A 16,394-nucleotide genomic window follows, 5' to 3' on the forward strand; every position below is an offset into this window, starting at 1 on the left:
AAATATTAGCTCATATTTGATTCTGTATTTTGGTACTTTATGCTCTCACCGCATTCAGTTCTTGTCAGCATTATTGTAAGTACTAAAAACACCACCACAGTACTCCCATTACTATGAAGTATATTTCAGACTAATGTTCATACAACTACATACAACAATTTAGTGTCACTAACTACTACACTAATGCAAAATTAAACACTTCAAAATTTCTTCACAAAAATCAGTTTAAATGATGTGCTAATATGTGGTATCTCTGCAAAATCTGCAGTTGCAGATTCAGGATGAACAGCAATTGCTCATAAACTCATGTTTTAAAGAATACTTGGATAAAGAATTAGCTGGTAACCATAATTTGTATCCTGTTGATAAATGCACTGATCTGCGGGCCTCTTATACCAGACTTGAATGTTATTTTGTTTTTGTTAAATGTATTAGACCTGTTAAGTGCAACACTACAAATGCCATGAGATGATGAGCTCTTACAGTAATCACTGAAATATCAAAGAAATGATTCTTTATCATTTACAAGTGTTCCCACAGTAAATGAAGTTCTTTTTCAAACAGCTTTTGAACACCATTATAATATAACTAGCCAACCCACGGCGTACCATAAGCCGCATAATCAGGCCGGTTTTTTAATGATTTTTAAGCACAGGGAAAAAATTAACATTTGAAAAATCGGTAATGTAATAAATCAGCAAGAAAAGCAACATTATAACAATGCACGGAACGAACCAACACACAATCGTCCGTGACTGAAAACTGGCAGACCGTCCTCGCGCCTTCTCCTGCCAGACGGAGGGATGGGGGAGCACGGCGCGGAGTTTTGAACAGGAGGAGAGGAGAAGGATGTCCATTCAGCTCCGTCCGTCATGCTAGTCTGCTGATTTCTCGTTCAGTATGCACTGCCCGCTCATGTGCCCACCTCCAACACGTCACTTGAATCGTTGTCTTTACACAGTCCAGATTTCATTGCTCTGTGCAGTTTAGGCTGCTCTTCTATATATAATCCACCAAGACACCCAACCACGGTAGCGAGGTGGGAGGGGGGTGTGTACAAAGGATTGGGACGCAACCAGTGGGAGCGTATGAGCCACACTTAGTGGGAATTCCACGGTTTGCAGCCCGAATTGGGTTCAACGGCTTACCCACGCCGGGTAGACACACGCTCAATGTCATGCATAATTATTTATTGAATGCTAAACACTTCTGGAAAGACACGGTTGTCTAAAACGGGTTGGTGTGAAAATACAACAGTAAGCAAATGAAAAGATGGAACTCTGGAGAGAGCAAAATACAAGACACTAGTGAAGCCGCGGCATAACAAACGCCGCATAATTATTTATTGATGGTTGAACACTTCTGGAAAGACACAGTTGTTTAAAAAGGGAGGGTTTGAGGATACAACAGAAAGTAAATTAAAAGACAGAACTCTAGACTTTTCATTGCTCTGTGCAGGTTTGGCTGCCTTTCTATATATAATCCACCAAGACACCCGACCACGGTAGTAGCGAGGTGGGAGGGGGGTGTGAACAAAGTGTAGGAGCATCTAAGAAGATGCATGTTTGTCGCGGATGCGAATTGCTGTATGTAGCGTGTAAAACAGTTTGCTATGGTGCACACGGTCGTGCGTCGTAACCGAAAACTCAGTTTTTAAAGACTGCTTACTTCATTGTGTTTTAACCTCAGTTGTAAAGGAATGTTTTAAGGACCCCATGGGATACCCCTCGGTTTTGGCTGCTTTTCTATATATAATCCACCAAGATACCCGACCACGGTAGGAGGGGGGTGTGCACAAAGGGTAGGGACGTAATGAGTGGGAGCATATGAGTCACACTAAGTGGAAATTCCACGGCTTGCAGCCCGAATGGGGTTACCCTTACCTCTCTGTGCTGGGTAGACACACGGTCAATCTCATGCATAATTATTTATTGAATACTAAACACTTCTGGAAAGACACAGATGTCTAAAACAGGTTGGTGTGAGAATACAACAGTAAGTGAATGAAAAGATGGAACTCTGGAGAGAGCAAAATACAACACAATAGTGAACCCGCGGCATAACAAACGCCGCGTGGCTGAGACGTGCATGCGGACTATTACCACAGACGAAAGGGACTAACTGGGTGGTCGGTGAGTTTTTGCGTCCGGGCAAATGGGCAAGCAGTGTGAATGCCTAGAGAGCGAGGGTAGACGCCGTCCGGTGAAAAAGGAGTGTTGGTGGGCAGGAAAACGTCTTCTGTGTTCCTGCAGGAGCATCTAAGAAGACGCATGTTTGTCGCGGATGCAAAAAGCTGTATGTAGCGTGTAAAACAGTTTGCTATGGTGCACGCGGTCGTGCGTCGTAACCAAAAAGTCGGTTTTTAAAGACTGCATTGTGCTTTAACCTCAGTTGTAAAGGATTGTTTTAAGGATCCCATGGGATACCCCTCGCAAACCGTTTCACATGCTGCATATGGCGATTCACTTCCGTGAGAAACATGCCTCTATGAACAGTCAACGTAGCTCGGAGGTGCATGACATGCACATGACATAAACCTGACCTGCACTGCATGTGGCCTCTACGACAGACGAATATAAATGACGCCATTTTTTCTATGTCATCGCGTCCGAGTTGGTGGGCGTGGCCCTACGAGTTGTCGTCGTATCCAATGGTCTTGGAGTTGGTGGGCGTGGCTCCTTCCTGCGTGCGCCATAGGTGTCTCACTTGTCGGCGGCTTAGTGAATCCACGTCCCTTCCAGCGTGCTTTTCATGGTTGTCTTGCCTTTTCATAGGTGTCTTGCCTTAGTGAATTATATATATATAGATGTTGCCACATGTAATCTTTCAGCCGTCACCAAAACATCAAGTGATAGTTTATAATATTATTGCTAAAACAACTCATTTCTTCTCATGTCTTCATCCAATATTAGGAAAAAGACAGTATAAAAAAAAAGAAGTCACAATACAATGTTGTAAGCTTGTTTGTACAGACCCTACTCTATCTGCTGCAATGTTCTTTTTGTGAAAAAAAGAATATAGCCGACATGAATTTTCTTCATTATTAGGCATTTTTCTCTCAAACTACAATACTAAAGTTTCTGATTCTACAAGTCACCAGATTTATATAACTGAATTTCCACACTGGGTGTCACTGGGGTGCTAGGAACAGTCCCTGCAGTGAAAGAAGAAATATGGGGTAACCTCAGCTGGACTGGATATGACAGGGCACAGACAAATGCACGCACACGGTAAGTGACCTACTACATTATCTCTTGGAATGTGGGCAGAAACCACAATCCAAGAAAGAGGCAGGATATTTGTGAATTTCCAACACAACATAAAAGCAAATGAGCTTTAGCAACAAAAAAGCAATTGAAAAACCATAAAATTGTATCAAACATGAAAAGTAAACGTACTCATGCACTATAGTCTTGCCGTAAGCATATTCCATACTTCAGTAATCCTGGAAACTTTAAATAACATTATAGATTTATGCACCATATTCAGAAAGCATGCTAGGCAATGTGTTTATATTAAATGAAAACAACTTTAAAAATTGCACAAAAAAAAAAAAAAAAAGATTTATTTAAAGCCATAAATTCTGAGGACAAAGGTAATGGAAATGATTTAGGCAACAGAAACAATAGAAGCAGTGGATGTTCAGAATAAGGAGGTCAAAACAACAAACACATTGACAGAGAAGCAGATGTTGAAATCTGAATGTCTAAAATTAAGTGCTCTTATATCTACGGAGTAGCTAAAAAAACAAATATTGCCTAGAAAATAGTCTCTCCCGAAGATGGAGATGTCACAAGTGTTCTGAATGGGAGTTTCTCCTCCAGACAAAAAACGTCGAAGGCACCAAAAAAGCTAGGAAGCCCTAGCTGGTCTGCAAAGCAAAGGTAACCATAGCTTCAGCCAGGCCCCAAAGCAAACAGCTGGCTTTAGCTGGAGCAGGCCTAAAATGAGGAGCTCGCAAAATAACCAGTAATGTCCACAAAAATATCACAAATGCCCCAGAAGAGGAGGGTAACCATAAACCCTGGCTAGTGCATACATGGGCAAGCAAAGAATATTTAGAAAAATAAGATTTATTAAAAAATATATCAAAAATGGAAAAAATAGCACAAAAGAGCAAAATGGGGATAAATGAGTTTACTAAAAGGCAATCCAAAGCAAACAAATTCCCCAAAATATTATACAGTAAACAGAAACCTTAGACACAGCAAATATATTAAAAAATTCAGAAAATCCAACTACTGTATAAACTATAGTTACTCATATTACAATTGATTTCTCCATAACAAAGATTTCTATTCAACTGTCTGGTCTCTATAGCCTTTATATGGCTGGGGGCAGTTCCTTTCAGTTTGTATGAAAATGTGCTATATAAAGAAATGTTGTTGTTGTTCCTAAGTGGAGATGGACAGGTGGCATTGCCTCTTGGGGTTCCACCCACAAAAAACATGGAACATACTCACATTTAAAGACTTAGTACACCAATAAATAATCACACACAAAACCCATAAAAACAACATCACAGACATGAAAAATAAATCAAAATAGACCAAAACAATATCAAAACATAAAATATGTATATGAACTTCATCTCAATACATGCTAAGTACTACAACAGTGTCTCACTACTTTCTTACGTTTGTTTGGCTCTTACTCTCAGTTTTGTTCTCAAATGAAGACTCCCACCTACTATGACCATTAATGCTGCAGTTACCTGGGAGGACTACAAATGACACACAGCATATCTGCCACTAGCTCCTCTATGTGTCATTAATAAACCTAGCTGCCTGTCTCAATGATGTGTCATTTGTGTTCTTCTTTTGGAATTAATTTTGTAAGTTCTAGTTAGACATTTTGTATTAGTTAGACACAGATTAAGACTTTCTTTACTCTTGCTTTTCGCTTTTTAGATTCATGCTTTCACTTTGGTAAACTACTTCTTTGTTTCATTGCACATTGGATTTTTTTATCTTGGTTTTTACCTTAATTTTCTGTTCCCCCAAGGTAATTTGATTCATTTAGTTTTGTATAATGTATTATTTTATTCCTTAAAGTTCTTTTTTTTAAAAAAAAAAAAACAAGATTTTTAAAAGATTGTTTCTGTTTAATTATTTTAATATACTTAATGATTTATTTTATTTAATTAATTAGTTGAAATTCTGGGTTATAAATTTCAACATTGCCTTAAATAAATAATTTAAGAATTTAATACAAATTTTTTCTGTTAGAAGGAGGTTTTAAGGTGCTTGGAAAAATCATAACAGCAATGTCACAAACACAAGTCATGTGTCTCTCTGCATTGGAATGGTGTAAAAAGAAATGAAAAATAACTATTTGATAATTGTGATTTGTGAACCTAATCATGTTAGCATACATGCAGTTCTTTTTAAACGAAGGAAAGCAATGGGCTGTAAATGGATGGTGGTGACTGGGACAAGTGCACTGTGCATAGATAATAAAGGAAGACGCCACATTGGGGTCTTAGAGAACCTAGTGCATACATTCTGTAAATAGCTCAGTTATTAGTTGTCCATGCCTGGCATTGATCACAAATATGCTAAATGTGTTGGTGTTTAAGGCCTCTCAAGAAACCTCAAGGCAGAAGCCCACAGCACAGATGTGATGTCGACTTAGTGCCAAGAAAAATGCCTCCTATGTTCTACCAACTGGAATTTCTCTCATCAATGATCTCCACAGAACGACTCCCGCTGGACACAAAAGGGAACATTGGGGAAGGATTTTGTTATAGTATAGTGCCTGCCCCAACATTTACTTTTTCTCCCCTCAGTATGGAAGAGCCGGATTCGGAAGACCTACCTTGACTCTGCTATTAAAACATCACATTTTTAAAACCTATTAGAACCAACAATGGCTATCATTTGGCACTTCATCTTGAAAAGCTTGCTTATCTATCACTGCAGCAATTAAGTGGGGTGACCACCTGTTTCCTCAAACCTTTGTTTATGTTATAAAAATACAGAGACAGTGAACCAAACAAAAGATCACATAAAAGGAGAAACCAAATTAGATCAGACAGAGAAAGAACAGAAACAAAAAAGTGCAGACCAGAACAATATTAAGGCTCCACAGCATCTCCAAGCTAGAGCATCTGTCCTGGAACTAATTATTCATTTGAGATTAGAAAGGAGGAGGAAGTTGGAAAAATGCGCCGATAGCACATTACCACACAACGAGCCACCTGGATTGGGACCCAAGAGGAGCAGGTGACGCCTCAGCACCACATTGAAACAGTGCAAGTGGCTGGAGTGCCAATCCTACTACCAACCCCCAAGTTTTCCCGGTTAGTTGGAGGACCTGCTTGCAGGGTTCGATGCAGATTAACATCATACCCAGGACGAAACAATTGCAGGTTAAGGGCCTTGTTCAAGGGCCCAACAGCATAGTTATTTCTGGTATTTACAGGATTCAAACAGGGCACAGATCCCTAACCTTAGAGACAACACCACTGCAGAAAATGTGGTCTTGCCCTGAAGTCATTTCAAATGTTATAATGAGGAATAGATCAAAGGAATAACCAATTGTATTCATTTTTCTTAATATGATACGTTTTTTTATACTATTCAGTACATTTTGACTTGAATCCATATAAAATCCACCACCTAAAATGTATAACTCATTAGATCCTGGTGTGAAAACATGAGTGGCCAGTAACAGAACAGTGGAGTCCAGCTTAACCTGCTCTTGCGCAAGTTGCTAAATAAAAATCAATAAATTCAAATGGTATGCATTTTACAACAGTAACTGCTTATAGTTCTTTCTAAAATGAAATTAAAAATCTGGCAGTGCAGTCATAAGTTCACTGAGTCGTGTCCAAAGAATAATTTCTCTGCAAAGGCAGCCCCCGCATTTCCTTTAGCACTGATTGTTCAGTACAGTCATACTGCAAAAAAGAAGAAAATACCTTTCTGACACTTTCATGGTATTTATATTCAGATCTTCAAAGTTAAACCCTGAAGTCTGCAGATCAAGAAAGACATTTTTATATAAAAGCTGTCTAACAATGACCTTTCCAGATAAAGAAATGAAAAACACAAGAGTCACCAAAGGGATTGCACCATCCTGTTTAGTTTTAACATTAACAAAGATATTATTGCTATTTTAAGTATTGTGTGCCATTCTTTGGCCGGGACATTACAAAAGTTTTAAGAAATTAATAAACATCGTAACTGTGTGAATTTGGGTTAAAACAAAAAGTGAGACACACAAGATTCTTTACTGCTACACAATATAGCCATATGGACTCCGAATTCAATAGCTAACAGCTCACTAATTGGTCTACAAATGTACTACCATGTTTTAAACAAAAACCATGTCTGTCCACACTGGCATTTTTTCATCATTTACAAAATTACTCCTGTCCATTCTAAAACACCTGAAAATGCATATGATGGTGGCCTTTGCCTGCACTGGGTATTTGTCCAAGATAATTGACTACAAAAGGGCACAGTAAATCTTTTAAAAACAACATATGAAAAAATAACTCAATAAAAAAAAAATAAGTAAATAAATAGAGTGCATTAATATCTTTGCTTTACTGTACTGTGCTTTCTCATCTCTCTCTCTCTGTTCTGTAACATTGTGAAATTAGTTGAATTTTACACCCATCCACTTTGTTAGTGTATCGATACCGGAACACCATATTTATACTGGTCCACGCTGAAACCCTCATCTGTATTTTCAGAAGTATACTGCTCTGGCGGGTCCTCCCTGCGTGGAGTTTGCATGCTCTCCCCGTGTCTGCGTGGGTTTCCTCCGGGTGCTCCGGTTTCCTCCCACAGTCTAATGACATGCAGGTTAGGTGCATTGGTGATTCTATATTGTCCCTAGTGTATGCTTGGTGTGTGTGTGTCTGTGTGCACCCTGCGGTGGGCTGGCACCCTGCCTGGGGTTTGTTTCCTGCCTTGCGCTCTGCGTTGGCTGGGATTGGCTTCAGCAGACCCCCGTGACCCTGTAGTTAGGATATAGTGGGTTAGATAATAGATGGATGGATACTGCTCTGGAGAGAGTTTTCAAAACAGATCGAAAGCAATAGAGTAGTGTGGATGAAAGGCAAAAACATACAAAAATGAATGCATTTTTAATAGAAAACACATTATTGTTGATGGGGCATTAGAATGGGCAGTATTGCTACAATTACTAATACTATATGATAAAATAGAACAATACCTAAACCTGCAAGGAACCATTTCTTTAAAGTGGTGCTAAATAATGAGTAGAAAATGGGATGAGTTAGCTTTAGTCAATCTAAAGTTTAACATTCAAACAATACTGGGGTCCTCATAACACACGGTGCTCACCTTGCAACATCTCATAACCCTGACACACAACCCTAGTAATTACCATAAACAGTCATGTAAAACTATTTTTCCCTATTCTTGATTTCCTCTATTATTGTAGATTTTTGACACTGGATATTTTCAGGTGTACAACTAAAAATTTAAAGGGCGCCTAAAAATCAGTTACTTCTTATGGCTTCCGGAAACCAGCCTGTGTAAAAAAACTAGTATTTACCAGGTTCTTCTTCCACCTCCACTTACCAGTAATCTTTCTTGGCAACAAAATAATTATGAACACACTATCTTGCATGGTATTCATAACCAGCACTGGTTTCCACCTTGCTCTTCTCCAGTGAAGTCCATATTTGCTCAATGTCTTTTCAATTGAGGAGTCATGACTTTTGGCGATGTAAGAGAAGCCTGCTGTTCTTTGAATACTTTTTTGGGTCAATTGTAACTTCCAGAATGATTTTACATTGCATTGCATTGAAGTAGTTTATCAGGCCTACCACATCTGGACAGAGTCACTGCTATTATAATTGCTTTCCATTTGCAGATTATGGTTCTCACTGTGGTTTGGTCCCAGTGCCTTAGGAATGTTCCTTTCTGGACTAAGAAGTCAAAAACGTCTTTAAATCAAGATATTGTTGCTTGTTGAATTTTTGTTCTGGCAACTTGACTGTAATGGCAAGGGTCAAAATAAGTTTATATTGAGTAGGAATGGCTAAAAAGTATGAGGGTGAGGATTGTGACCTGATTCTAAATAATGTCTTTAATTGAGATAGTTTAACTAGTAGAAAATTACTTTTCACACAATGCCAGCTGATGTTGGATAATTTTGTGCATTATATAAAAAATACATAAAAACATATGTTATTTGTTCATTCAGGTCCCTGTTTTAAAATATTACATTTTGGTTGAAGACTTGAAAAGAGATTCATTGACAAAATATGTAATAAAAGAAAATCATGAAGGAAGCAAATCATTTTTCACAACATTATATAAAACACAGAAAAAAAAAAATAGCTGTATTGTCAATAACATAAAATGACCGCCAAAGTAAATAGCTAAGCAATTTGTCTGGAATACAAAACTAATTGATTGTATTCTGAAACTGAAAACAGAAAAAAGGAGGTTATCTGGGACTGGTTAGAAATGTAGAAATTCACACAACAGAAACACTTGTGTTGGACAAATTATCTCACACAACAGATGGCATACATATTTTTCTATTTCCCTTTTAATATCTGCCAAAAGAATATAACAGACTCATTTAGAGACATGTTCAAAGTGTTCTAAGGCTCCTGTGGAACTTCAGTAGGCGATATCACACTACAAAAATCAGGTATAGATCATATGCCGATAGGATAACAATGTAAACACTTGTGATCAGCATCACAATTTTCTTTCTTCCAAGATAGCACACATCTGGGTCAGTTTCAAGAGGTACCATTGTAGTACTCTCAAACAGCATTGTAAACACTCTTCTAAATTAAACCCTGCATGGCAGGCAGATTACCTTTTTATGAAAGAAACCTACCAGTATCAGTCTATCAGAATGAGGCTGGGTCTCCACTCCTGGCTCATCTTTCCACAAAGATTTTGCAGAAGCCTTGAGATTACAGGCCTTAATGAAATACACTTAATAAAATATATTCTGATTTTTATCTGCTGTTTTTGGCTCCTCTAATAACTCCTACTCACAACCTCTACATCCATTCACAGCCACCAAAGTATGAAATTAGTCTGCTATCCACGGTCATGGCTCAGATTCCATTCTGCAGAGAAGAGGTTTTGTTAGGTACCAGATGGCTTCTGAAGAGATGATCAGTCTATGTGTATCCACATAACAGCAGTACTTCTCTTAAAGTATGCATAGGCAAATGAGTGAGAAAGAAAAAGGACTTCTAGAGAATCAACTGCTGTAACATACTTTAGAAAGTGAAGATCCTTCGTTATAAACTATTCACACACACCTCAAAGTATTTTTTATGACATATGATTCACAAATTATGCTATCATCCAATTCTTTTTCTTTTTCTTTTTTTTACTACAGTACACAGGATCAGCTTCAGTCTAGAATATTCACAGGCTAACCATATCAGCCTGTAAACCTAAGGTTCTTGTCTCACTGCGGCCGAATGCTATAACTTTTACTAACTGTAGCAAGAAATAGCAGATAATTTTTTTACCTTGTCGACTAAAATGACTGACATACACCTGAGTTTTCTTTTAACATTTTAATAGTATTAAAATCAACATTTCAGGATGCTGCCTCAATAATGCACTTTAAACCAGATTCAAGAAAACAGCTATCTGCGCAAACAGAATCATATCCTGCTGTCTGTGTCCATGTTGCTATGTTAGCATACACTGCCTAAAAAAGCAACAGCTAATATAAACACTTCATCCCCAATTACAGTTATGCAATAATTGAAGAAAAAAAGAACATTTTTAAATACTTAATTTACTTTGCTGGCATATCTTATTCCTTGATCAACTGCTTGTCCCAGAGCACTAAAATTACAACCTGTATTCATAATAGCCCAAAAGGATAAGTCATAAATCATACATTATGCTGAAAATAAAGTGTTTTCTTTTCTGTTGTTCATTTTGTGAGCTGCACAGTAGTTTACCAAATTGTATATCCCCAAGTCAATTGATATTGTGGTGGGAGTATTTATTTTTGAATTAAGGACTTTCAGCTTAAATTATATAATACCTTCTAGTATCCATTTACTACATGCAGAGCAGTACAAATGCTTCTCCATATGTTACATTTGCAACATATGGTGTAAGAGTACAGTTATGTTTAAGGTGAGTGTAATTTGATTTACTGCCATGTGCAGAGTGCATGTGGGACTAATAAACATTAGATTACACTTGAAGGAGCTACAATTATAAGGAATGTCTAAGGCGGTAGAAGGAAGAAGTCAACTAAGAGGGATAGAGGACCTACATTACCCCTCATCTGCAAAGGCTGCAGAAATCATATGGGAGTACTTGGTGGCCAAACAACCCAAAGTATACTGACAGAAAAAGAATGTGTAGACAAACTGCTAAATGAGCCATAACCTCAGTAAACAACAATGCTGTTTTGTTCAGTTATTAATACTGTGTGGTGTACATACAGCTCCACAGTACTGGGACTGAATTAAGTGTCTGGTTGCTGACTGTGTGCAGTGTGCACAATTTCCACATGTCTGTGTTGGTTTTTCTAAGGATCTTCCAGTTTTTCTCCAACACTTCCATCTCTAAATTGGCTCAGTGTAGGTGAAAGCGTGTTATGACAAGGACTAACATATGCTCATGGTTGATTCCCATCTTATTGTTGATGCTCCAAAGACAGGCACTGGCTCCCCTGAACTGCACAACTGGAGATTACATCGGATTCTTTCTGAATTTACACATGGGATTAATAAAGTTTATCTAATCTAATCCTCAAACTATTTTTATACTCATTTTTATTTTCCCTCAAAAACGCACAATTTTTAAGTGATCTAAATTACTGTAAGATTCTATTAATTTGCTATGATATTTACACGCTACTGAATATTTGGAAGGACATTTCCAACTAAAGTATCAATGATTTAAAAAAAGCTTTAGAGTCCTGGGATTGAATTATGTGTTTGATCACTTACTTTGCTACTTTGGCTTTACTTTATTTAGGAAGTGTTTGAAGACTCTCTTGTTCTGTGAGTATCTGTTGAATTGACAATGGCATTGATAGATTCTTGTAACTAAGTAAGGATTACCATAACTAGTTTTGTGTTCTGCTTGGTACAGAACTCTTCACTTGTGGTGGTCAATTGTTTTAACTTTGTCCTGTAACATATGTACCTAAATAGTTCCCCATATTAATGTTTACTTGTGTAAATCACTTTGGATAAAAGCCTATGCTAAGCAAATATATGTAAATTTAAAAAACAGCTATTTCTTTTAACATAACTTTACCTTTAGTCTTTAGTCTTTAACTTTAGTCTTTTCTCAGTTCAAGGATGGGTGCAAAGCAGCAGGTTGTACAATTAATCATGAAGACAAGAAACAAGCAGTATATCAGCAAGGTGCATGTCAACATATGTTACTGCCAGATAACCTACCCACACTGGAAATTATGCACTGATATTTCATTGATACCTACATTTTATAAGCTGTTTGGCAAAAAATATAAACTTAAAATACTGAATGACATTAAGAATCTGACTGCACACATGTAAAAATGTTTGTTTACAAAACACTTTTAATGTACTATGATATTAAGTTGTATTCTATTGAGTGCGGATGAAAATCTTAAGCTCATCAGAGTAGATTTAGTACAAACCATTGATATGACATTGATCTAGAGTTTTGACACTAGCACTTCTAAAAGTTATGAGTTTTGTTATCTAACATTAAAATAAAAGAATATCTTTATCCTACCATCGACTTTTACTGTATGCCATTAGTGCTGGAGGCAACAGGTCTCCAGCACATTGGTAAAACATATACTGCAGTACAAGACATTAACAACCAGTTCAGGGACATTTAATTAGAACCAATGCATTCATTTCAAAATACACTTTTGGCATTGACAAAAACAGGTAGTGTATTATTAATGTAATACTAAATAGAAAAATGTAAATATTGTGTAACATTTAGGCAAATAAATATCCATCTTTAATTCAAAATCCTTTCTTTTTAGAATTGCTGAAGATATTATATAACCATGTGAGTCTGACACTTTCTGACAGAGGTTTATTTAGAAAAAGAAAAAAAATGATACATTTTTATACCAGCAGATGGCACCATTTTCACATACTGTATATGCACTAGGTATCACAGGGCATAGCAATGAAGAATGGCTCTCTACACATCTGCAAAAGGAAAAATGAAAGAAAAGTTCATTGTGCTATTTCCAGTATTTACTGTAGAGAGTGCTCTAGTACCACACAAGCCACCTCAAGGAAAAAGCAATTTGCTTCCTCATTCTTGAGAGTAAAAGACCAAACTCATGACTCGGCATTTCTTAGTAGGCTTGCACTGCATACAAAAAAATGTGCTATATCACAAAATGAACATTTAACAGAACATTTCAGATTTAAAAACTGTAATCATAGATCTGTACAATGTGAAAACTATAGTTTACAGCAAAATAAAATGTAATTACAAATGAAGGGAACAAAAACTGAACAATTAAGTAAAACAAACCCAAATAGTTGTACATCCAAAAAAAAATAAATAAATAAAATAAATAAATAAATAAATAAATAAATAAATATAATATATATATATATATATATATATATATATATATATATATATTATATATACACACACACACACACACACAAACACAGAGTATATGAAAATCTGCCTAGTAAAACAAACAAACAATCTATCAACAGTACTGTATTCATCTCTGTCAGTCATTTTCTAACCCGCTTAGTCCTAAACAAGGTCACTGGGAGTGCTGGAGTCTATCCCAGCTGGCATAAGGCACAAGGTAGTAGCAAACCCTGGACAGGGTACCAGTCCATCGCAGGTTAGTAGAAGTTACTTTTGTAACTGTCAAAGTGTATATATAATTGTATAGGCTATGATAAATAAAAAACAAATGCCTTTCCTATGAAGCAATATGAACACTGACTATTGCTTAAGGCATGTACCACCATGTTTAAGATTAAAATCAACTTTTTGACTTCAGAGCTAGGTACTGTGTATGAGCAAAACTGTTTCTTGGAAACTGAACCTAGAGGAATTATGAATTTTGAAGGTCTATCTATCTATCTATCTAAAAGTGATACAGCAAAATACAGAGAAATCCTGAAGCAAGCCTACCATAGGCATGAGCAAAACTGCAAAGGAATATGGGAAAACACTGTATTGCCCAGATGTGTAAAGATGGTAGAAACTGATCCAAACATATTCATAATTTCATTTGTTTACATAGAAGTTACATAATCAGTTATTGACTAAAGGAAGTTATCCTTTATAATTAGCTGTAGTCTGTTTTTAATTCTTTAAAAACTTACAAAAATAAATGGGTAGAATGTTGATTTCACTTTGACATCAGGTATTCAAGCTAATCAATGGCCAAAATCCCAATTACATAACAAAACCTAAATTTGCCAAAATTTCCCCTTGAGGACAAAATAAAGTTTGTGGCAGACGGCTGGGGGTGGTACCCAGCCAGGACGCGCAGGAGGACCAGAGGAGGGCTTGCGCCTCCTCCAGACCACGAGGGGGCGACTGCCCTGGTTACACTGGGGACCACGGGTGCAGAGCTTGGAAGCTCAACCCTGCGGGGGCCCGCGGTCACCACCAGGGGGCACCCCAGTGCCAGGAGAGCCCTGGACCTCAGCACTTCCGCCACACCAGGAAGTGCTGGGGGAAGAAGACTGGGGACACCCGGAGGGCTTCCGGGTGCGCAGCCGGCACTTCCGCCACACAGGGGAGTGTCCGCGGAGGAGTGTCGGGAAGCACCTGGAGCCCATCCAGGCTTGTATAAAAGGGGCCGCCTCCTTTCATTCGAGGACTGGAATCGGGCGAGGAGTGGACGAAGTCTTGCTGGAGAAGAGTGGAGGCGGCCCGAAGAAGGCAGGCACTGGAAGGAGAGGCCTGGACTTTGGGGTTTGGTGTAGAGGCACTGGGTTGTGCACTAAAGTAAAACAATAAATAGTGTAAATAAAGATGTGTGTGTTGGGTGACAAAACGTTGTCTGCCTGTCTGTGTCCGGGGCTCGTTCCACAAGTTCTAACCATTTTATATCACACACAACAAAACACATTTCAGTGAATACTTTTGTATAAGCTCTGTAAGCCGGATTGTGATTCATAATGGATTGGTAGGGGTGCCTATTTTGGTATGAGCTTCAGCCCCATTTTCATGGTATTTGATGCTTTATTAACTTTTTTCCATTTTTAAAAGAAAAGTATGGTTATTTCTTGAATTACATTTAATTTTAAAAGTTCTAAAAGTTTTTTCATCCATTTTATAGAAATCATTCTGAAGGAATAGCATTTGAATTAGTAAGAATGATCCACAGCTATGCCAATGGCCATATTATTGCTAATACAATGACTTGAAAAAATTTACCTGTTGTATTCAGCTGAAGGTGTCTTCAGGTACCGTTCTTTATTCCAAACATTTTGGACCCATAACTAGGTTCTTTGTTGACTACATACCCGGAAATAATAAACATCATATTGTCAACAATGCACTAAAAAGGCACAGAGATATAAGGATGCTTTAAAGACTGAAAACCAATCCTTTTGAAACCTAGTGTCAATTGTCATTCTAATATTTTTTTCTTTCAGGTATAAAGGGTTCATATACAGATTTTCCAGGTCCCAGAAATAAAAACTCAGAAGTATTTTTTCAGTACTTACCTCTTCTACAGGCACAGCCAGTACACTTCTACTTTTCTTCATGGCTGGGGCTTTTAAAATTAACTCTAGAGAAATGCTGATGTGAAATGAACGGAACTCCCCAGGACAACTGCCAGGTAACAGTTACATGCAACAACCCATTGTGTCTTTATGATTTCATTTTTTAGAGAAAGCCTGGGAGCTTCTGTAAAACTGCAGTATTGTGAACCTTCATGGATTTAAAACGTCTCTTATTATCCACGATGGAAAGGATTCATTTGGGTCTTCCTATGCTTTCTGCTCCTAAAAAAAAAACAAAAAAAAAAAAAAAAAAAAAAAAAAGAATGAGAACAATGGAACAACTCAGAAGAAAGTGAACCATGCTTTTTAAATGACAAACAAAAATCATTCTATTTACAGTATTTGTAAAATGAGGTTATTATTGTAGATTAAAAATAAACAAAATCAAATACAAGGCTATCTGGCATTTGGGCCCCTCTGAATAAGCAATTGAAGTCCTCCATAAACAATAAGGCAGCAAATCTGTTTTCTGCACTTCCAACTTCTCATTTGTTAACAGTGCTGAATGACTTGGCTTTGAAGTTGCTGCTTAAGAGATTTTGCCATTCTACTCACAGCATTCAGCCATGGAACATTGAGTTTGATAACCTACCTTAGGATTCTCATGTACAAAATAATGAAACACTAAAGAAGACTGAAAACAATAGATTTCTACCAGTAATATTTTTTT

The 16,394-nt window shown here is 37.4% G+C and overlaps 1 protein-coding gene across 1 annotated transcript in view; it reads right to left on the bottom strand.

Moving 5' to 3' along the window:
- Positions 1 to 16,394, bottom strand: part of pde4a (phosphodiesterase 4A, cAMP-specific) — a 640,523-nt gene that overhangs the window by 568,900 nt on the left and 55,229 nt on the right. Inside the window, exon 2 of the mRNA XM_039772684.1 lies at positions 15,665 to 15,946. Within this exon, the coding sequence (XP_039628618.1) occupies positions 15,665 to 15,706 (42 nt within the window). The 5' untranslated portion in view covers positions 15,707 to 15,946. The remainder of the gene's footprint in view (positions 1 to 15,664; positions 15,947 to 16,394) is intronic.

Source organism: Polypterus senegalus, chromosome 12 (assembly GCF_016835505.1).
Source record: "Polypterus senegalus isolate Bchr_013 chromosome 12, ASM1683550v1, whole genome shotgun sequence".
NCBI lineage: Eukaryota > Metazoa > Chordata > Cladistia > Polypteriformes > Polypteridae > Polypterus > Polypterus senegalus.